This window comes from Monodon monoceros, unplaced genomic scaffold, assembly GCF_005190385.1.
Source record: "Monodon monoceros isolate NGI ecotype Baffin Bay Population unplaced genomic scaffold, NGI_Narwhal_1 Super_Scaffold_8, whole genome shotgun sequence".
NCBI lineage: Eukaryota > Metazoa > Chordata > Mammalia > Artiodactyla > Monodontidae > Monodon > Monodon monoceros.
Genome location: NW_021703785.1, coordinates 119,873 through 141,616, shown reverse-complemented (window position 1 = coordinate 141,616; position 21,744 = coordinate 119,873). Strand labels below are relative to the sequence as shown.

At 44.8% G+C, this 21,744-nt stretch overlaps 1 protein-coding gene across 11 annotated transcripts in view; it reads left to right on the top strand.

Annotated features, from left to right (window-relative positions):
- Window positions 1-7,126: 7,126 nt before the first annotated feature.
- UPF3A (UPF3A regulator of nonsense mediated mRNA decay) overlaps window positions 7,127-21,744 on the top strand; it is a 45,658-nt gene continuing 31,040 nt past the window's right edge. For 5 of the 11 annotated variants that reach the window (XM_029210532.1, XM_029210534.1, XM_029210530.1 and 2 more), the window contains exons 1-8: window positions 7,140-7,365; window positions 8,064-8,170; window positions 9,794-9,900; window positions 11,082-11,180; window positions 11,315-11,425; window positions 14,701-14,756; window positions 14,846-15,004; window positions 20,190-20,341. In XM_029210532.1, the coding sequence (XP_029066365.1) occupies window positions 7,159-7,365; window positions 8,064-8,170; window positions 9,794-9,900; window positions 11,082-11,180; window positions 11,315-11,425; window positions 14,701-14,756; window positions 14,846-15,004; window positions 20,190-20,341 (998 nt within the window). In that variant the 5' untranslated portion in view covers window positions 7,140-7,158. Of the gene's footprint in view, window positions 7,366-8,063; window positions 8,171-9,793; window positions 9,901-11,081; window positions 11,181-11,314; window positions 11,426-14,700; window positions 14,757-14,845; window positions 15,005-20,189; window positions 20,342-21,744 lie in introns of those variants that run through there. The other 6 variants (XM_029210529.1, XM_029210528.1, XM_029210527.1 and 3 more) reach the window with 6 other exon arrangements.

The window sequence follows — 21,744 nt, the reverse complement described above, 5'->3', positions numbered from 1 at the left end:
CAATTGTTATATATTCTTGGATTGATCCCTTGATCATTATGTAGTGTCCTTCTTTGTCTCTTGTAACAGTCTTTATTTTAAAGTCTATTTTTTCTGATATAAGTATCGCTACCCCAGCTGTCCCTTGATTTCCATTTGCATGGAATATCTTTTATTTTTTAATTTTTTTTGTTGTTTTTTTTTTGTTGTTGTTGTTTTTGCGGTACGCGGGCCTCTCACTGCTGTGGCCTATCCCGCTGCGGAGCACAGGCTCCGGACGCGCAGGCTCAGCGGCCATGGCTCACGGGCCCAGCTGCTCCGCGGCATGTGGGATCCCAGACCGGGGCACGAACCCATCCCCTCACTTTCAGTCTGTGTGTGTCTTTAGATCTGAAGTGAGTCTCTTGTAGGCAGCATATATATGGGTCTTGTTTTCGTGTTGATTTCAGCCGCTCTGTGTCTTTTGATTGTAGCATTTAGGCCATTTACATTTAAAGTATTTATTGATATTATGTTCTTGTTACCATCTTGTTAATTGTTTTGTGTTTGTTTGTAGGTCTGTTACATTCCTTTCTTCTTTTGTTCTCTTCTGCTTTGATTTGATGACTACCTGTAGTGTTATATTTGGATTCCTTTTTCTTTTTTGTGTGTATCTATTACAAATTTTTGGTTTGTGGTTACCATCAGGTTTTTATATAGCAATCTGTACGTATACATGATTGAATTAAGTTGCTGATCTTTTAATTTCAAATGCATTTTAACATCCCTGCTTTGGACGCTCCTCCTCTCACGATTACTATGTTTGATATCATATTTTGCATCTGATTGTCTTCCGTATCCCTTAACTGCTTATTGTGGATATAGATGATTTTTACTTCTCTTATCATTTAACCTTCCTACTAGCTTTGTGCTTTAGATGATTTCCTACCTCTCCTTTATGTTTGCCTTTACTGATTAGCTTTTTCCTTTCGTAATTTTCATGTTTCTAGGTGTGGCCTTTTCTTTTTCACTTAGAGAAGCTTTACATTTCTTGTAAAGCTGGTTTGGTGTTGCTGTACTCTTTTAGACTTTTATTGTCTATAAAGCTTTGACCTCCGTCAAATCTAAATAAGAGCCCTGCCAGGGAGAATATTCTTGGTTGTAGGTTTTCCCTTTCATCACTTTAAATATATCGTGTCACTTCCTTCTGGCTTGTAGGGTTTCTGCCGAAATGTCAGCTGATAGCCTTATGGGAGTTACCTTGTATGTTATTTGCGGCTTTTAATGTTCTCTCTTTATCTTCAACTTTTGCCATTTTAATTACTGTGTGTCTTGGTGTGTATCTCTTTGGGTTCGTCCTGTATGGGACTCTGTGCTTCCTGGACTTGGGTGACTGTTTACTTTCCCAGGCTAGGGAAGTTTTTAGCTATTATGTCTTCAAATATGTTCTCAGCCCCTTTCTCTTTCTCTTCTCTTTCTGGGACCCTTATAATGTGAATATTAGTGCACTTGATGTGGTCTCAGCGGTCTCTTAAACGGTCATTTCTTTTCATTCTTTTTTCTTTTTTTCAGCATCAGTGATTTCCACTACTCTGTTTTCCAGTTCACTGATCTGTTCCTCTATATCATTTAGTCCATGGTTGATTCCTTCTAGTGTGTTTTTCATTTCAGTTATTGTATTCTTCATCTCTGTTTTGTTGCTCTTTATATTTTCTAGTTCTTTGTTAAATATTTCTAATTTCCTGCTCTGTGCATCCATTCTTCTCCTGAGTTCCTGGGTCATCTTTACAATCACTACCCTGAACTCTTTCTTGGGTAGGTAGCCTATCTCCACTTCACTTAGCTCTTCTGGGGTTTTATTTTGTACCTTCGTCTGGAACACGTTCCTCTGTTGCCTCATTTCACTTAAGCTGCTGTTTGTAATTTTATGTATCTGGTAGGTTGGTTACGTTTCACCACCTTAGAAAAGTGGCCCTCTGTAGGAGACGTCCTCTGCAGCAGTGCACTCCCCTCTTGTCTCCCAAGTTGTATGCTCTAGGTGTTCCCCCTGTGAGGACTGTGTGGGTCCTTCTGTTGTGGCAGGCTGACTATGTGGGCAGTCTGGTGGGCTTGGTTGGCACCTGGTTTGGTTGGTTGCCAAGCTCTGCCTTGTGTGGAGGCTGCTAGCTGCTGCTTGGTGGGGCCTGGTCAGGAGGCAGCTGGCTGCAGAATCCCCACGGGCTCCAGGGCTAGTGCTGGCTCACTGGTGGGCGGAGTCACGGTCCAGAAGAGTTTGGGGCTGTTGCCCGCCCACTGGTGGGTGAACCCAGGTGTTGGGGTTAGTGCCAGCCTACTGGTGGGCAGAGCCAGGTCCTGGGGTCTGGTTGCAGGGCCCAGGGGTCCCAGAGCTGGTGTTGGATCTCTGGTTGGGGGGAATTGTTCTGACACAGTTGGGTCCAGGGTCCAGGGTGTCCTGAAGCTTGTGTTGGCCTTCTATTGGCCAGGGCTGGGGCCCAGCTGGTCCCAGGGTAGGGTCTGGCTGGCTGTGGGCAGGCTGGGTTTGCAGGCAGTGGAGCTGTGGTTTTCTTGCGTCTGGCGTTTGCCCCCTGGTGGATGAGGCTGGTCTGGATGCTAGAGCCGGCTTCCTGAAGGGCAGGGTTGAGGCCCAGGGGATTCTGGGGCTGGTGCCTGCCGATTGGTGGCCGAGCTGGTTCCTGAGCACTCTGGTGGGAGGGCCTTGTCCAGGGGCGGCTGTGGGCTCGGGAGGTCTCAAGGCAGCCTCTCTGCTGATGGGTGGGCCTGTGTCCCCACTCAGTTAGTTGCTTGAGGCGTCTCAGCAGTGGTGCCTACAAGCTATTGGGCCAGGGCAGGGCTGTGTCCTGGGGCTAATAAGCTAGAGGAAGGGTTCCACAGTGGCCCTTCCCAGCACCAGTGTCCATGTGGTAGAAGGAGCGAGCTTCCAAGAATGGCTGCCGCCAGCGCCTGTGTCCCCAGGGTGAGCTGCAGTGGCTTCTTGCCTCTCCAAGATCAGCAGGCCAGTCTGACCCAGGCTCCTGTCAAATTACTGCCCCTGCCCTGGGTCCTGGAGCGTGTAAGATTCTGTGTGTGCCCTTTAAGCATGAAGTCTATTTCCCTCAGCCCTCTGGCCCCCCCAAAAGTAAGTCCTTGTGGCCTTCCAAGCCAAGTGCTCTGGGGGCTTGTCTTCCCAGTTCAGGACCCCTGGGCTGGGGAGCCTGACATGGGGCTCAAACCCCTCCCTCCTTTGAGAGAACCTCTGCAATGTAATTATTCTCAAGTTTTGGGGCCCTGGAAGTATGGGACTTGACTATATCGCAAGTCCGTCCCTCCTACCTATCTCGTGGTTCCTTCTTTGTCTTCAATTGTGGAAGATCTTTTCTGGAAGGTTCCAGTCTTTTTCACGGATGGTTGTTCTGCCAATAGTTGTGATTTTGGTGTGCTCGTAAGAGGAGGTGAGCTCAGTCGCTTTCTACTCCACCATCTTGGCCAATCCAGGAATTTTGTAATGCTGAGCCAGCATCCTTCCAGAGCCATTTCCCAGACCGTTAAATACAGCCACGCCCAGTCCTCTGGGCCGGAGCCTGAGCTAATTAGGGAGTCTTAGTTTTGGAGCTGCTTTTCTCCTGTAATATGTCATTTTTAATATGTCATAGTTTAGATAATTGTCTTGTCCAAGCATCCGGATCAGTTGTGGCAGAACTTACTGAAATGATGTAGCACATTTTTGGGGGGCAAGAAAGAAAATTTCTTATAGTTTCACCCATTGGCAGGTGACTTATTCCATGAAAGACATGTTAAAATTGTCTTTAAAAAGTTTATACAGGGCTTCCCTGGTGGTGCAGCGGTTAAGAATCTGCCTGCCAACACAGGGAACACGGGTTTGATTCCTGGTCCGGGAAGATCCCATGTGCCACGGAGCAACTAAGCCCGTGCACCACAACTACTGAGCCTGCGCTCTAGAGCCCTTACTCCACAACAAGAGAAGCCATCGTGATGAGGAGCCCGTGCACCACAACAAAGAGTAGCCCCCACTCACGGCAACTAGAGAAAGCTAGTGCAGCAACAAACACCCAATGCAGCCAAAAATAAATAAATTATAATAAAAAAAGAACAACTCGGGGCTTCCCTGGTGGCGCAGTGGTTGAGAGTCCGCCTGACAATGCAGGGGACACGGGTTCATGCCCCGATCCGGGAAGATCCCACATGCCGCGGAGCGGCTGGTCCCGTGAGCCATGGCCGCTGAGCCTGCGCGTCCGGAGCCTGTGCTCCGCAACGGGAGAGGCCACAACAGTGAGAGGTCCGCGTACCGCAAAAAAAAAAAAAAAAAAAAAAAAAAAGAACAACTCTTAGTCATTCTAATAAAGAGATGGGATTAGGTCCTTCATTTGTTCAAATCTTTTCTTTCAAGCTCTTATCCTCATATTAGACACATTATCCTATTTTTTCACAGAAAAATGTTTTATTCCAAGGCATTTATTTACAGCATCATTAACAAATAAGGTATTGTATAGAAATGAATTTTCCAAGCACCTAATATTCTCTCTTAAACACTAAAACTTTTTATCTTAGCCTAAAATGTATCTTATATATTTGTACCTTTTTAAAGGTTAGAAATATAATAGCTAAGGCAGAAAAATATGATTTATAAGGTAGAAGAATAATAGCTGTCATTTCTTGAGGTCCCCATGTGCTAATACCTCCCGTCAGTCTTTGGAGTAAGACCTGTACAGGTGAGGAATCTGAGCCCAGCTAGCGATGCATCCAAGGCAGCGTACAGGCCCCATTTCCTGTCTCAGCCCCTCACACTGCACATTGGCTGTGTGCAGTGAGGCGCTTAGAGTCCCTGAGTTGCCTACTGCTATTTAGACTCAAATAGTGTGTTCCTGACTTTTCATTTTTCTTTTAAAATGGCTTCTCTATCTCTTCTCTGTCAGGCAAATGGCTTTTCTATCTCTTCTCTGTCAAGCATCACATGTGCCTATTTTTATGCCTCTCCTCTCTTTAGCTGGGCTGGAAAATCAAATTATGGAACTGAAAATAATCACTTTTAAAATAAATAAAAATGAAGGTATTAATACTCTTCCACACTTATTTTACCCACCAGACAATAACATTGCTTCATTTAGTTTTTTCATCGATCACGTGGTGTGATTTTTTTAATGTTCTGGAAAAGTGAACGCCTGATAATTAACCCATAACCTTGTTGACAGTGCTTTAAGACATAAAAGAACAAGAACTTCAAGACATTTGACTAAGCTGTTTTTCACATTAACAAGTTTAATATCAATGTTTAGTCTTCAGAAAGTGTCAAAAAAAAGGAGGGGTAGTGTGTAATTGTACTGCCAAGTATTTTTCTGATATGACTCTAGTATCTCATAATAATGCCTAGTTTCCTAAAAAGTCAGCCTTCTTGCCACCTTTAAAGTGACTGTGCTGTCATCTTTGAAGAAAAACAGAGTGTAACGGTCACCAGTTGCTTTAGGTCATGGTCATCCATCAATTAGACCCGTGCTCTGGAGCAAAATGTAACCCTTCCTATGACCAGGACCACGCTTATGGGTGGAGTGTTCAGTTAGGGTTAGGTTCACTGACATTTGGAGATTAGTTAATACTGCTTTGTTTTGGATGTAATTCTATGTGTATTTTAAACAAAACATGCTGAGTAATGTGTAGGAAGATAGATATTCTTTACGCTGTACTTTTCTTTCATATAAAATCATGAGCGATTTAACAAGCGTATGTCATTCACTGTCTTGAAATTGGTATTATAAAATTGTATTTAAAGAATAATTCCATCCACCGCGAATTCTGAAGTTCTGCCATTTCTCACCATCAGCCCCTTGTGCCCCTCCCTCCCACCCTCAGGATATAATAAACCATCTTCTCCGACAACCACATTTTCCTTTTCTTTGTCACAATAAGAGCTTTTGATCAGCAGAACTAGGCTTTCAATACCGAGTTGATTGGAGACAGGAAAGGAAACTGGATCTAGTGTGTGTGCAACTTCAGCATAGTTTGTTCCTATAGGATTCCTTTAGACTTTATTTGAAATAATGAAAACTGCTCCTGGCCTCCTTTCTGGGGTTTTAGAGAACTCAGGTTTGGAACTGCTCTTTTGAGTCTTTCAGCCCATTTAAAATGACACATTTCAATTGTGTTCATAGGTAGTGAGTGGTTCAGGGATAAAGGACTGGATTGAGTTAAACCTGGATTTACTCCCAGCGGCTGCCCGATTCCCTTAATCTCTTAATTAATGCCTCCCCACCCCTCTAGGTGGTCACAAAGCACCGAGCTGATCTCCCTGCGCTACGCGGCTGCTTCCCACTAGCTATCTGTTTTACGTTTGGTAGTGTATATATGTCCATGCCATAAATGCTGGAGAGGGTGTGGAGATAAGGCCCTATTTTGAGTGCCGTGAGTCTGAGCTACTCCAGTCCTTGCCACCTGAGTCCTAAGGACCGTCGAAGTGAGCCTTCTTTCTCTGCGGACAATTTCTTCTCTCAACTCTGGGGCATTTATTCTACTCCGTAGAGGAAAGCCATGTACTGATTTGTGCTGTTTGTCAATCGCTTGCTTTTTCCTGAATGTAATTGCTACTCTCTGATGAAACGTTCAGATTTCCTTGGAAAAGAATAAATAGCTGTAAACACTTTATTAAGCATGTGTATGTCATTCTCTGGGATGTTTAGCCAAACGGCCAGCTCTTCTCGGTGGGAAAGAGATCCAGCCCTGCACAGCCCAATTCAAGGCTCCCGCTTGAGCCAAGTCCTCAGGTCCCGAATTTCTCGCTGACCCGCTCCTGGGCGAGGCCGCCAAGCCCCCGTCCACCCCCAGACCCTTCTAAGTCGGGCTGCACGGAGACCAGGGCATCGGCCCCGAACTGGCCGCTGCTCTCGGGGCCGCCCCCGCAGGGCCAGGGCCCGCCCTCGGCAACCCAGCTCCAGCTGCAGGTCCTGGCCCCGCATACGCCCCCCACCCCCGCCCCCACGTCCAGGAGCCAAACGTCCCTCCCCACGCGCGTCCCCGGGGCCCGGACTGGCGCGGCAACGGAAGTCGGAGTACGAGAGAGGGATGCGGAACTGCAGCCAGGGACGGGGGAGGGGGCGTGCGGCCTCTGAACAGTGGGGACTGGGTGGGGCAGCCCAGTCCTCGCGAGATTTCGGCCCTGACGAGAGGCTGCAGCGGCTCGGCGGCGGGTCTGGGATGCGCTCGGAGAAGGAGGGAGAGGGGGGCCCAGGGTTGCCCGTTACTACGCGGGGTCCGAGCGGGAAGGAGAAGCCGTCGCCCACAGAAAGCCACTTCCGCCGGGAGTCTCAGCGGCGGGAGCCTGAAGCGCCAGTAGCCTGGTCCTCCGGCTGTGGGGCCGGTGCAGTCGAACCTCGCGAGGAAAAGAGGGCGGTCCTCAGCAAGGTGGGGGCGGGGCGGTGTGAGGGGCGGGGCCGAAGGTGCGGTATCCCTGCGCTCCGGGGCGGAGCCGCGGGCGCTTCAGCACCGCGGACAGCGGCCGGGCTGCGCTGACCCCGCGGCGTCTGGGCTGCTAGGGCGCCCTTGACGCGATCTTTTCTGGCTTTGGAGGAAGAAAAGTCACTTCAGCCTGTAGGTGTTTCCCGTCGAGGCTGGGACGCTGGGCTTACCAGTGCCGGGCAGTAGTCTTCCACGTTGCCGAGGGTCAGGTCCGGTCCAGGGGAGACGGCGCAGCCGGGAGAGCAGAGCCCGTGGCGCTGGAGTGGACGCGGGTGGACCCTGCGGGCGGGAGGCGGAAGGTGCTGCTGTGGATGTTGCCCTGCATGTACCTTACCTCCTGGTAGGGAGCGTGGAGGCGGGCACATACCAACAGTTATCTGGTTTTAATGAAAAGATTTTATGAAAAACGGCTGCTATGCCCAGCCTTTTCTGACCCCACCGATCCCTTTTACATTATTCAGCCCTTGTTATTCTTTTGACAGCCATGTTCTCCATGCATATGTTCCTTAATCTTTACTAAAATACGTGTTTCTGCTGGACTCCTGGGTTAGATTTTACTCTGAGCATAAACACAGGTGACCAAGCTCTCAGGTAAGCTTAATACAGTACTAGTGAAAGGAAACCCAGCCAGCGTTTCTCCCCAGGTGGTCATCCGGCGGCTTCCTCCCAGCCTCACCAAGGAGCAGCTGGAACAGCAGCTTCACCCCCTTCCTGCACATGATTACTTCGGGCTCTTTACTGCTGATCTCAGGTGAGAAGATTTTACCAACGTTAAGAGGCTGAGAGGGAGTTCCCTGGTGGCCTAATGGTTAGGACTCGGAGCCCGGGTTCAACCCCTGGTCGGGGAACTAAGGTCCCACCAGCTGTGCGGCATGGCCAAAAAATAAAGAAGGCTGAGGGGTTTTGTCAGTTGATGGTAAAGGAATATAGACAATAGAAGCCATCTCTGTTTCCATCTTCGTTCCCACATATATGCGGAAATCAGTGCAGGCCTTTATTTCTGCAAGTTATTTCTAAGTAGGCAGATAATTAAATTTCCCTAAAATAGATTTGAAGATCTCCACCACCATAGCCTAAAAAGGAAAGCAGTCTAACAACGTATTAATTTTTTTATTTTGGATATCACTAAACCTTGTTTCATATAACCTTTTAAAGTAAATTGTATTAAGATATAAGAAAGAAAAGTGAATAAATAATAGATGTATAACCTAATGAATTTTTACAGGTGAACACACCCATGTAACTAAGACCAGATAAACAGGCAGAATATTCCAGACCCCAGCAGCCCCTAGTGTTCCCTTCTATCACTGACATCCCCACCCTCAACCCACGCCCGCTAAGTTATATCTTTTTCAGTTACCTTTTGCAGCTTGGTAGGAAGATGTTTCTGACAATAATTTAACACTTCAAAATCTCCTTTTTATTAAAAAGGAGAGCAGACCTCAAGTTAGCCCAACAGATGACAGTTCAGCTAGAATTTGGTGATTTTCACTATGTGATTTCTTATTATCTTTATTATTCTTTTTCTCTTCAATATCATGAGTTCTCATTTATGGTAGCCATTATAAACTTTCCTTTTGAATAAATACATTTAAGTAAAAAAATGTCAGTTCAGTCAAAGAAAAATATCACAGGTAAATGTAGATTTGGTTAAAAAAAACAACATAAACATGATTTTTTGAAATGACTAAAGTTTAGGAAAACTAGTACAGTTACAGGAGGTCAGGCACTGGACTCAGAGTGACTCAGATTGCAATCCCAGTCCCACCATTTTACTAACTGCTCCCTCTGTGAGCACCTAATTTCTCTGAGCCTCAGTGTTCTCATCTGTGAAATGGGGTTGAAAGGTCCCACCTATGAAGGACATTGGTAGCTGTGAGCTAGAGGGGAAAGGCTTAGTTCTTCTGTAGATCCTATGCCATGTGCTACAATAAATACCCTTTTAAGATACCTAAATGTGTTCTCTAAATCAGTAAAGGAGCTCATTTACAATACAACATTTCCTTCTCTGAATGAATCGTGACTAGGTTGTATTGCAATCATGATACGTGATTAGGGATGATCTTTGAATAACCTTGCCTTTGATTTTCTACCTCTGAGCACCAGTATTTTAACCCTGGCTCTGTGCAGTAGAGAAACCAACCTAAAGTGTCTCTCCCAAATCATTAAAAAGATCTCGGTTAATATTTTGTTCGTTTTTGGTTTATTTGCTAAAGAATATCCAGATTGCTGTAATTAACTGACAAATTGTTCTTTGGCATAAAGGTTTTATCTGAAGTAGTTTGTTGTATCCAGAAAAGAAGAAAAAAAAAAAAGACAAAATTAAAAGAAGTCTTAAGTTTTTTACTGTTTTCATTGTTATCTCTTCTTTCAGTCTTTATCCTCATCTCTATTCAAGAGCATACATTAATTTTAGAAATCCTGATGACATCCTGCTTTTCAGAGATCGTTTTGATGGATATATCTTCATTGACAGTAAAGGTTGGGTCATTGGCTTTTTAAACTCTTTATTGTAATTTCTAAGTACATTAATTAAGTTTTGCTGGATGTTTGTGAATTTTAATTGAGTCCTTAGATGCTAATCTAAAATAAATTCATAAATTTTGAGTATGTTATTGTGATTATGGGTTTATGTTAAAAATTAAAATTACATATAAACCAAAGAATTAATAGCAATTTTGTGTAGTGGTGACAACCTAGTTAGGTATCATCATCAGAGAGTGAAGTTTTTCACATAAATGAGTTTTCTGGATAGGTGAACTCTTTACTCTTTTACGTTCCCAAAGTAAATTATTTTATCCTGGTACTATGTACTAGGCATCACGGATGCAGCACTGAAAATGAAGCAGACATTGTCCCTGTCTGTCTGAAGCCCTGCTCTCCTCCTGGTTCTTGACTTTATTCTGAGTAGTTGAGGATAAAATAAATACTCAAAAGTGTCTTCCAGATACATGAGAGTTAAAGTATCATAGCCCTCTGGCAAATGTGAAAGCGATCCCTCAGCGGGTTTGGCAGCAGGGTGGAAGTGTTCCCTCTCTCCGTGAGGCAGATGCTGTCCGCGAGCGTTTCTGTGTGTCTGTTCCCCGCCACCCCTACATAACAGCAGAGTCAGCTTCAAGTGACTTTCATTCTAGATTTTTCTATTTGAAGCAAATCTTACCTGGATATCATGAACACCCTTTGAAACCCTCTCTTTTAGCTGAGTGTCTCTTGTAAACAGAGTCATTTCCTTGAACTCATATACCAGATTGATAATTGAATTAACCCTTTAAAATTAAAAAATGTAAGATGTTACTAGGACACCTATTGAAAGGTATTCCAAAATAAACTCTTTGGTGGGAGAGTGATAAGGTTTATTGAGGTAGAAATTACATATGGTAAAAAAAACCCACTTTAAGGTATACAGTTTAATGAATTTTGAATGTATTCAGTCATGTAACCACAACTACAGTATGAGGAATTGTGTTATTTAGTAAATAAGTGCTCATCCTTTGTTTAAATCTGGAGTTTGATGTGCTAAGATTACTGTTACTTGAAAGTATAATTATATTTTAAACAGTAATATTGTCAATGCTATGCTCAGTGCTTAAGTAAGCTAGACTATTGTTTTAAAATGAATACAGAATTTCAGAATGACTTTTGTAATTTGTTTCCTGTTAAAGGCCTAGAATATCCTGCAGTGGTAGAATTTGCTCCATTCCAGAAGACAGCCAAAAAGAAGCTAAAGAAAAAAGACACCCAAGCTGGAAGCATTGAAGATGGTGAGTCCTTTTTCAAATGCTGGATTGTGAAACTGCATTAAACACATTGGTCAAATTAAACACATTGGTCAAATATAATTTCTCTCCCTATATGGGGAAGAATATATTTATTTTCTTTCTATCTTAATTTACAGATCCAGAATATAAGAAGTTTTTAGAAACTTACTGTGTGGAGGAGGAGAAAACTAGTGCCAATCCTGAAACTCTTCTGGGGGACATAGAGGCAAAGACAAGAGAACTTATTGGTCTGTTTTGCTCATTTTTTTCCTCTTTATTGAGATATGTATTTATAGAGTATATATTTGTTTTTCCTTTTTCATGATTATTATAGAAAATTGACACATGTGACAGGCTTGGCAGAAATACAGAGTATTTCCCAGTTTTGACAAAAGGAAAAGGGTAGCAGGATGGTAACTTGGGAAAATATTTCTGAGCATCTGTTGATGGAGGGAGAACACCTGAGTTTTCAGTTACAGTCACTTTGTTTCAAAGTTATGACGCTTCTGAATGAGCAGTAGAGAAGACATTGGAGTGCTGTGTGCCGGGCTGCATCAGGTAAACTTATGTCTCAAAGTTGAAGTCAGTCATCTTTGCAAAGAGCAGTCATAGAAAGGAGATGCTTTGCTTAAGTATGAGGTCATCTTGCTGTTGTTCAAAAAACTATCAAGGCCCCTGAGCGAGTGAGGCAGATGAGTGGATAAGCCCAGCCAGAGCACAGAATCCGGTTTGAATCAGGCCTTCAACCCTCTACCCCCAAGTGGAATATTTTGGAAACGGCTCTCTCCTAGCAGCATTCCCCCAGAACTCAAGAGTAGACGTGAAACTCCTTTCTCTATCAGGCAACCTGCTTGTCTCTCCCAAACATGCTTGTAAGTGTCTCCCTTCCTGCCTCTGCCGGGGCTGGGGCCTCACCGTGCAGCCCGGTGCCCCTCCCACCTGTTCTGCCCTCCCTTCCCCATGCCTACCTCCTGCTCACCCACCAAGACTTACAGGACAGAATGGTTACACTGTTGATAATTTATCTTCTTATTTGTCTGTCTCTCTCTGCATTAACTCTCCTCTCACTTTGTCTCTCCACCCCCCAAGAGAACTGTATTTTTGTCTCTGTAGTCTTAGCATGTAATTGCTTGAGCAAGTTTAGGTATTTGGTAAATATGTGTTGAGTAAATTAATAAAAAAAGGTTAACATTATTGAAGCATTCTTCGTTAGTCTAATAATGAAGTTTTATATTTTATAAGAGGTGATTTAATGTGTGGCTCAAAGGATCTTTAATCACTGAAGTATTTATGGAGATGTGCTTAGCACATGTTGACTGGGTACCGACTCTGAGCCTGGGCACGGGGACAGCACTGGAACAGGACACACAGGCTTCTGCCCTCATGCAGCTGCCCTCCTACTGGGGTGACTGTAGCAAACACATGCAGAAATTCTCAAGCCAGAGTATTTCCACTTGTGATAAGTGCCACAGACGTAATGGAATAGAATAATGGGATAGAGAGAGAGAACCCTCTGAGACTGTATTTGAGCCGAGACCAGCTGGGCCAAGAGATGGAAGAAGGGGGAACTCCAAACACAAGGGCTGGAGCTGGAGCTCTGGGCCTGCAGGAGCGGGGTGCACGCCTGTGTGCTTGGCACATGGTGGGCAAGGAGCAGAGTAGCTGGAGAGGTGGGACCACAGCATGATGGGCTGGATTTTATTTGAGGGACAGCTGGCGACCGAGGGAGTGATGTGGTCTGATTGATTTTTTTTCCCCGTCACTCTGGTTGCTCCATAAGATGGAGAAGCTGGGCTCTGGTTAGGAGGCCCTCGCTGTCGTCAGGGAAGGCTGCTTGAACGAGGGCGGCAGAGTCAGCATGTGTTCTGGAGGTTGAACTGACCAGACCGGCTGAGGATTGGGTGTGAGAGTAAGAAAGCAGAAAGGATCAAAGCCTCCAGGAGCCTGACTTGAGCAGATCAGTGGGTTATGGCTCCAGGACTGACGTGGGGAGGAAACAGTATTGAGGGCAAATCGTGATTTCACTGTAGAACATAAATTTCAGAAGAGTTAAACGAAGCAGCAAATTAGAAATTATTTACAGAACTCACCCTCCTCGTCCTATTTCTTTACTGCTTCTTCTTAAATGCCCTTGTACAGGGCCGCTGCAGGGAAGTAGCAAGATCTTTCACTTCTGGGCAGTTGTTAGATATCCACTTGCTGATCACACACACATCTCCCACCAGAGTCCAGCCACCCTCCTGCAGAGGAGGGACGAGCCTGTCCTCTCCCATTCCCAGCATCTCGCCCAGTGCTTGGTGCACAGTAGGTGCACCGTAATTATTTACTGAATGAATAAATGTGACTTAGAATCCACTAGCCCAGGACGAGCCTGTAGAACTTTGTGATTCCTCTTTCTGCCTATTTAAATTTTGTCTTAATCAGGCAATTCATGGCAAATGCCTTTTTCTTTTCTTAGATTTTGACCTTTAGTGGATTCTTATGGTCAAGGCTGAGCAGTGTGGGTTAAATGCAAATGTTAGTTCACTCTGAAGTTACAGATTAGTGCAGGCATATCAGGGTCTTCAGAGCGCGGTCCCAGCTCTGAGACTTAGCAGCCGTGGGACCGGCTTCCTCGTACGTGGTTGTCGCCAAGCCTAGTAAGCGAGAACGGTTCTACTGTCGGTTAAATCAGTGTTGTACTGCGTGGTTGTGCATCTTGTATTTAGTAAATGATACACTTTTATGGCTTGTAAAGCACTTTCTTATACAGGGTCCTATTTACCCACCACATCAGTCCTTTGGGGGAGCAAGGCGGGTGTTTGTAAGGAAGGAGGGAAGGCGGGTGGAGCCTCAGCATTGGCTCCCCAGCCCCACCCGGGTAGGTCTCAGCTCTGCCCTAGTTGACAAGCCCAGAACCACCGCTGTACAGGGCAGAGTCCTCACTCCTCTCCAGCCCCGCCCTGACCCCATGGGTACCAACATCTGTGGGTGCTTAAGTCCCCTCTGTAAAAGGGCATTATATTTGCACGCAGCTTACCCACATCCTACTGTATACGGTAAGTCATGTCCAGATTACTTGTAGTACCTGATACACTGTGAATGCTATGGAAATAGTTGCCACTGAGTTGCAAAGTCAAAGTTTTGCTTTTTAGAACTTTCTGGAATTTTTTTTCCCATATATTTTTGATCCACAATTGGTTGAATCTGCGGATGTGGAACCAGTGGATACGGAGGGCCGTCTGTATATAAATACGTTATAACGTTTGGGAAGTTTAATGTATTGTTTTCATTTTGCTTTTTCGCTTTATACATTTTTGTGAGTAATGTATGGGACTCCCTTAAGACTCAGGAATTAAATGCCTAGTGTGTATAAGTCTGTCAGTGCCTCCAAATTACTTGACTTTATAGTGATAGAGTAGGAAAGTTTTAAAATGATATAGCCTTCCCTTAATTATTTTAAAGATTAAATTGAAAGCAAGTATTTAAAATAAAGAAATCTTAGTTTAGAGTTAAACACTACATTGCAATTTTTGTATTTTAGCTAGAAGAACCACACCTCTTTTGGAGTATATTAAAAGTAGAAAATTAGAAAAGCAGGTAGGTCTGGCCTTTTACCCAGTGAAGAGCCTTCTTGTTCCCATCATGTCTGTGCAGACAGTTTATACACATACTTTCCCCATCTTTAGAGAATTCGAGAAGAAAAGCGAGAAGAACGGAGGAGGAGGGAGTTGGAAAGGAAGCGCTTACGGGAAGAAGAGATAAGAAGGAGAAGGGAAGAGGAGAGATGTAAGAGGAGAGCAGCAGAAAAACAGCAGAAAACTGCTGAGAAAGAAGTAAGGAGGAAGGTAATTTTGAGGAGACGTTTCATTTCTTTTTTCCAAAAATGGTTCAACCTTTTAGGTATTTTAGCTCTTCAGAACTTGCAGAACATTTTCATTAGTGTAGTCTTTCACTATTATAGTTCTTTTTCTCTGTTCTATGACAGTGGTTCTCAGATGGTGTTCCCTGAGCCCCAGGGCTTTCTTGAGCTTGCTGTGTTTGGGGGACCACATAGGTGGAAGAGTGAGCGAGGACCAGGTTCCTGGGTGTGACAGAAGCACTTCACCCAGAGGAGCCCACATTTAAATGTTGTAGGCTGGGCTTCTGCTTATATTTGCCTTTCAAGAAAGATTTCCTAACTAAAACACTACACATTTGAAACCCGCTGGCTTTGTGTCTACTGGCCTTTCTTTATGCTGACTGACTCATAGAACTGGGTTGTATCATTTCTTTTGTGGTAGCAGCGATGGTTTCTACGTCTCTTTTTTTTTTTTTTTTTTGCGGTACGTGGGCCTCTCACTGTTGTGGCCTCTCCCGTTGCGGAGCACAGGCTCCGGACGCGCAGGCTCAGCGGCCATGGCTCCTGGGCCCAGCTGCTCCGCGGCATGTGGGATCTTCCTGGACCGGGGCACAAACCCGCGTCCCTGCATCGGCAGGCGGACTCCCAACCACTGCGCCACCAGGGAAGCCCGGTTTCTACGTCTCTTGCCCAATTTTTCCTTTGACTGATGCATTCATTTATGAGGGTGGTTTAATTCCCACAGAGGGAATTACCCTCTATGTAAAATTTATTGCCTAAATTGGGGTCAGCCCCTACCTTCTTAGTATTCTGCTCAGATAACTTTAAGCCTAGATTTCAACCTCATGTGAATCTTACCTCTTCCACAAAGGGTTTAAGGTGCCTTTTAGGGGTTCATTAACATTGTATAATATAAAGGAAAGAAATGGAAGGTCAGGACTTGAGGGAACAGAGGCAGAAAGGAAAGGAGAGGGAAGAGACCACAGTTGCTGTAGTTGAGCCATAGATTAGTTTCTGATGTGCTCGGCAGTCAAAAACAGAAAAGTTGATCAGAAACGTAGTTTTCACTATCCATGAGGAGAAAGCATGCCATTTCTTCAAGGAAAGCAAAGCTTTTTCTAGGCGTTTGCTTCTAAAACAGTGTCTCCCGTAGGTGGTCCTATGGGGCTCACTAGCAATGGAGGGGATTCTTAACCATATTCCTGTGACACACACAGCCATCTGTGTCGATCAGAACCGGCTGGGCTATGCTGTAGTAAAAATGGTCTCAAGACCTCACTGGTTTCGTGCAGCTGAGGCTCTCTTCCTGTTCACATTACGTGTCCATTGTGCATTGCTCATCATAGCCATTCAGTGAGCCAAGCTGACGGGGCTCCATCTTGCATTTGCTCCCACAGTCGTTATGAAGTGGAAGGAGGTGTGTAACACAGCAGGTTGCACACTGGTTCTTAAACCTTCCACACAGAAGTGACAGGTCCCATGTGCCCACATTCCACTGGCCAAAACGCGGTGCACGTCCCCACCTACTCTCAAGCTGAGGGACATGGCAAGTGCTAGGAGGAAGACCTGGAGTATCTGATGAACAGCAGCACTAATGAATAACATAACCTCTGAAGACTGTTGCTGGAAATGGCTCTTTTTAAGTTCAAGGATTTGCTGAAAAACTCAACCTGATGGAAGGTGTGGGCCAGGTCATGTTGCTGCAGCACATTTACTGCAAAGATAAAACCTCAGTGGGCAAGATGAGTAGGTAGCCGTTTGACCCGCAAGAAATCAGCCAGAGTGGTTTCCTTCATTTTGGCTTTGATGACAATTGTTACAGATCTATGTAGTTTTAAAATCTCATAATCTGTTAATAACACTGATGAAATTGAGGAGCCCAGTCAAGATTATTAAATGAAGATCGTCCATCCCACCTCTGCCAGGACATGGACCTAATAATGGGTGTAGCCAGGGTGTCCCTCTGGAAATAACTCTGAGAGTGTCCTCTGTTTGTCCATGTGGTTTAAGTATGAACACAGTTTTTCATAACAAAAGCGTAGCAGATATACTTCCTATAACAGTCATATGTAGTCTCAACAGTATAAACTAACAGCCCTTGAAAGATAATAAAATGAAACCTTAATATTACGGGAGGGCCTTCGTCATCTTGGAAAGACAGCTCTGTCATGACCAGGGGGCAAGTAGGTATCCATCTACAGGTATGCAAATATTGTCTAACCTTTTCCTTTACCTTTCTCAGCAAAGAATAATAGCACCTAATGCTTTATATTCTGAAAAGCATTTTTGTCAACAGCTTTGAGAGTTTTTCAAGAAGAATCATTAAAACGTGTAGCCTACAATTTTGCCTATAATTTTAAGTAAGACTTACAGTATTTGGAATATAGCATTTTATTTTTACATGTTTGAATATGGAATTAGAATCCAGAATAAACCAAAGACATAAAAGCAAATGATGTCAAAAAGTAACTGTGGGGCTCTTCATACAGAAACAAAGAAACCAACACAAACTGTGGGGCTCTTCATACAGAAACAAAGAAACCAAGTAACTGTGGGGCTCTTCATACAGAAACAAAGAAACCAACACAGGCACAGCAAGAGAAAGGCTTAGTCTTACTGAATCTGGTAAAACAGAATCCTGGTGGCAGGTTAGACCCCAGTGACGTGGGCCGCCCACAGCTCTGTCCTTCGAGTGTCTGGTGTTCTGACCTGACAGTACATATTTGACTCCCAGGGTGGCCTTTAGTGAGCGTCTGTGCTCAGTTTGGGGATCTCTGACCTAAGATTCATCTAGAGAATTCAAATTAAAAAAAAAAAAGGAAAACCTAAAAAATAAAACCTGTAAAAAAAGCCCAAAAGAATTTGTATTAATACCCTAAAAGTAAAGAGGCAGAGGTCCTCGTGGCTGTTTTTAACAGTAAAGAAGAATATGATTCAAGGAGAGCCACCCAGTGGTTTATTTTCCTCTGAGACTTGAAAACTAAGCAGTGAGCTCAAGTTGAAGTAGGAAGTCAGGTTACCAAAGTCACAAGTAAAATTCCCGAATACTGTATATAAATTGTAGGCTATAAATACTGTTGTTATCTGAAAGAGTTGTGCGATCTTTTCCACGAAGCTCTTTAGAAACAGATGTGTGTGTGAGATAGGTTACACGCATGTAGAACAAGCATAGATGTGGGCTGCACGGGGACACTTGGCCTGACCGCCCCCCCCCCCCCCCCCCCCCCCCCGGGGGGCTCCCCCCCCCCCGACCCCCCCCCCCCCCCAGGGGCCCCCCCCCCCCACTGTCTGGTCCCTGCCTTCCCTGACCCCCTTGAGAAACCATTCCCCCTCCTCCCCTGCCCCACACCTCATTGTCCTTTTAGTCTGTTTATCATGTGTTTGTAGCGTTTCATACCACCTGAGATTATCTGGTTCACGGCTTTCTATTTTTGTCACTGTGTATACCGTCCTCCCACCCCCATGGCCACCACCGCCTTGGCAAGACTATCAAGTGTGAGTCCTTAATTGTGGGCGCTTGTCTCTTACCCGCAACTGGGTTCCTAGCCCTGAGCCCAGGGACTTTACCCCAGTTCATGGCACACAGCTGCTAAAACCCTTGTAATCTCTGGAGTGACAGGAGTGTCCTCTGTATGCTAATGAGCTGACAGGTGGCTGGGACCCTGGATAGCTTCAGGATGGGAGCTGCTCATTAGAAAGACCAGGCGTGATATAGCATTGGAACCTCCAGCCCCATCCCCACCTCTAAAGAGGGAAAGGGTTGGAGATTGAGTTCAGTCATCCATGGCCAGAGGTTTAATCAATGATGCCTGTGTAACGGCATCTCCATAAAAGTCCCTGAAGCGTGGGGTTTGAAGAGCATCCCAGCTGGTGAACACACGTATCCCGCTGCCAAGGGGGTGGAGCCGAGAGAGCCCTGTGCATCTCTCCCATCGGGCTGTGCCTGATTTGTATCCTTTATAATAAACCAGTAATAGTAAGTAAAGCACTTCCCTAAGTTCCATGAGTCAGTATCATTCAAGAACCCCCTGAATTTATAGCCGGCCAGTCAGAAGTACTGGTGACAACCTGGGACTTGCAACTGGCCTCTGAAGTGGGGACAGTCCTGTGGGATCTGACATTAATTCCAGGTGGATAGCGTCAGAACTGGGTTGAGTCATGGGACACCCAGCCTGTGCTGGACAGCTGGGGAGGTGGTGTTGGAAAAAGCTTTGGTTTCAGAAATATTGTAAAAACAGTTCATAGGTGCACAAAATTATTTGTTGGATGGATGGAGACTTATACTGTTGCACTGCCCTGTGGTTTGCATATATTAATTTTTTAATTAAAAAAAGATACACTGTTGTCTGAAAGGATCCCCCATAGGCAGGGAACATAGTCCACTGATGAGAAGCAGCTTGCAGCGTTTGCCTGACGGTCTATGTTTCATCCTTAAATGGACTCATTTAGTCTAGGTGTATCTGTGTGTAGTTTTTGTCTGCTGCAACTTACATAAGTTCACTTTTATAAGTGAGAACAAAATTCTCACAAGTAGACTTCGGTTCATGTTCTACAAACTGACTGTACCTGTGGTACTTAAAGTTCAAAGAGCAGGAACAGGGAGGAAGAGGCCTAATTTCATACGTAAACGAACGTATCATAGGAACCTTCTAAATCTGTTTCAAGAAAGAGAGTAATAGGTGTTTTTAAAACTATTCTCAGTCATTAATATAAAGCCATCCTTTAAAAAAATTTTTTTCCTTATTACCGAAGTAATACTTGTTCATTTTAGAAAAACTGGAACCTGTAGATGAAAGGAAAGAAAATAATTTCATTTCTGCCAACTAAAAATAATAACTCTTAACACAGTGTTGCAAGCCTTTTAGAGGTTTTTCTATGTGAGTGAATGAACATGCAAATAGAAATTGGATCATTCCACTTTGTAACATTCTTTTCTTCGTTAATATAATATCTTTTTTAATCACATTATCCTAAATTGTTTTTCATAACTAGAAAGTATTTCATTGAAAGAATGTTCCCCTGTGTATTTAACCAAAAACCTGTTCATTGGACCTTTAGCTTATGTTTTTTTGCTATTCAAACATTTGGGCTCAATATTGGTGTATATTTTAAATTATTTATTAAATACCTTCTTTTATAATATACTCCTAAAGTGATATTTTACTATCATTATAATTTCTCAACTTCTCAAGAAATCAGAAAAGGGAGAGGAGCCAAGCACTGAGAAGCCAAAAGAAAGAGGAGAGGAAATTGACACCAGAGATGGGAAACAGGAACTCGGTCCCAGCTGTGCAGTCATGAAGCCCAAGCCCTTGGAGAGCTCGCTGCAGGAGCTCAGGGAAAGGTGAGCCGTGCTTTTGTTTCCCTGACCATGTTAAGCACCCGAGGTTGTCATCGAGTTGTGGTTGTATATCCTTTGTCAGTATGAGTGCTTGTATTTCATAATCTACCTGGAATTCAGGAGCTTGCTGGGCTGCTCTTGCCCACAGCTTTGTCTCTCCTTGGCCAGCAGTCACGCTGATGGTGGACTGCCCAGTCTGCATCCCCGAGGCTGTCTTCAAACAGGGAAGTGTCCTGGTGTTGTTTCCTCCATATCTCCTCTCCTGGTTATTCTCTTGGATTCCTGCCTCTGCACTTCCAGCTTCAAGATCTCCTTCCCACTCTCTTTACTTGGTGATTTTATCAGTTTGTAATTTTCCTCTGTCTTTTGAGATATCTTGCCCTTTTGATCTTCCAGACCTCCTTCAGTGTAGCTGCAGAATTGTAAATTGGAAAGCCCAGCCTTTTAGGCGCTGGAGATCTTCTGTGATACAGAAATAGAGTCCCAAGTGCTGCCCTTTCTCTGTTGGAGTGGTCAGTCCTCTGGTCCCGCCAGGATCTGCCCAGCAGCCGTGGATGCTGGTGTCCACTGGCCCCGCCTCTATGCGGCGGGGGTGTCCCCCGCCTGCTCACGCACAGCGGCTCATGAGAGGAGTTTGAGCAGAGTGCTCTGGGGACGGGATGCACGGCAGCCTCTGAGCAGGGAGCCCCTCCCTCCTGGGTCCACAGTCAGGGGGCCGTGTGCAGCTGGGATTCTTGTTCCCCTGACCCAGGGCTCCTCCCCATGTCCTGCACGTGGGTGCCTGCAGAGCTTCCTGGAGCCCAGGACCACTCTGCTCAGAGGGGTGGCTAGGGGTGAGTTTGGAGGGGAAATGGCAAGGTCATGGGATGAGGCTGCTTTTTGCCCAGAATCACAGAACTTGGAATGACTTCTTACTACCTTTCTTGCACAGTTGTGATAAAGGTTTTCTTTCTTCTGTATAGGGATTCTGGTTAATTGGTTTGTTGATAAGATTAATTTGTACATGACTATCAAATCCACGGTCCCTCTGGTTTATGTTACGGGCGTATCTCTTGTCATTGCTTAGGATACAGCAGTGCCTCTGTCATGTTTCTGGTACAGATTTGTGCTTGTAGCTCTTTTCGTTCCCATCAGCCCTGCTGCCATTGCGTGCGGGGAGCCACAGACGTACGTATATGAGGCTCGTGGAGAGAAGGACTTTAAGAACCAGATGAGCTAAGCAGCAACTTATTTACTTACTGTTCATTTAATTCAGTTTGATATATGCATGCATTAATTTTTTTAGTTAATTTTAGCTCTGCTTGGAACAGAAACTCAGCTGTAAATACCAGCTCTGTGTCACGACGGATGTGCACCTGGGCTGCTAGGAAAGTCCCTTGAGTACTTTTAGTCTCATTTACTTTATC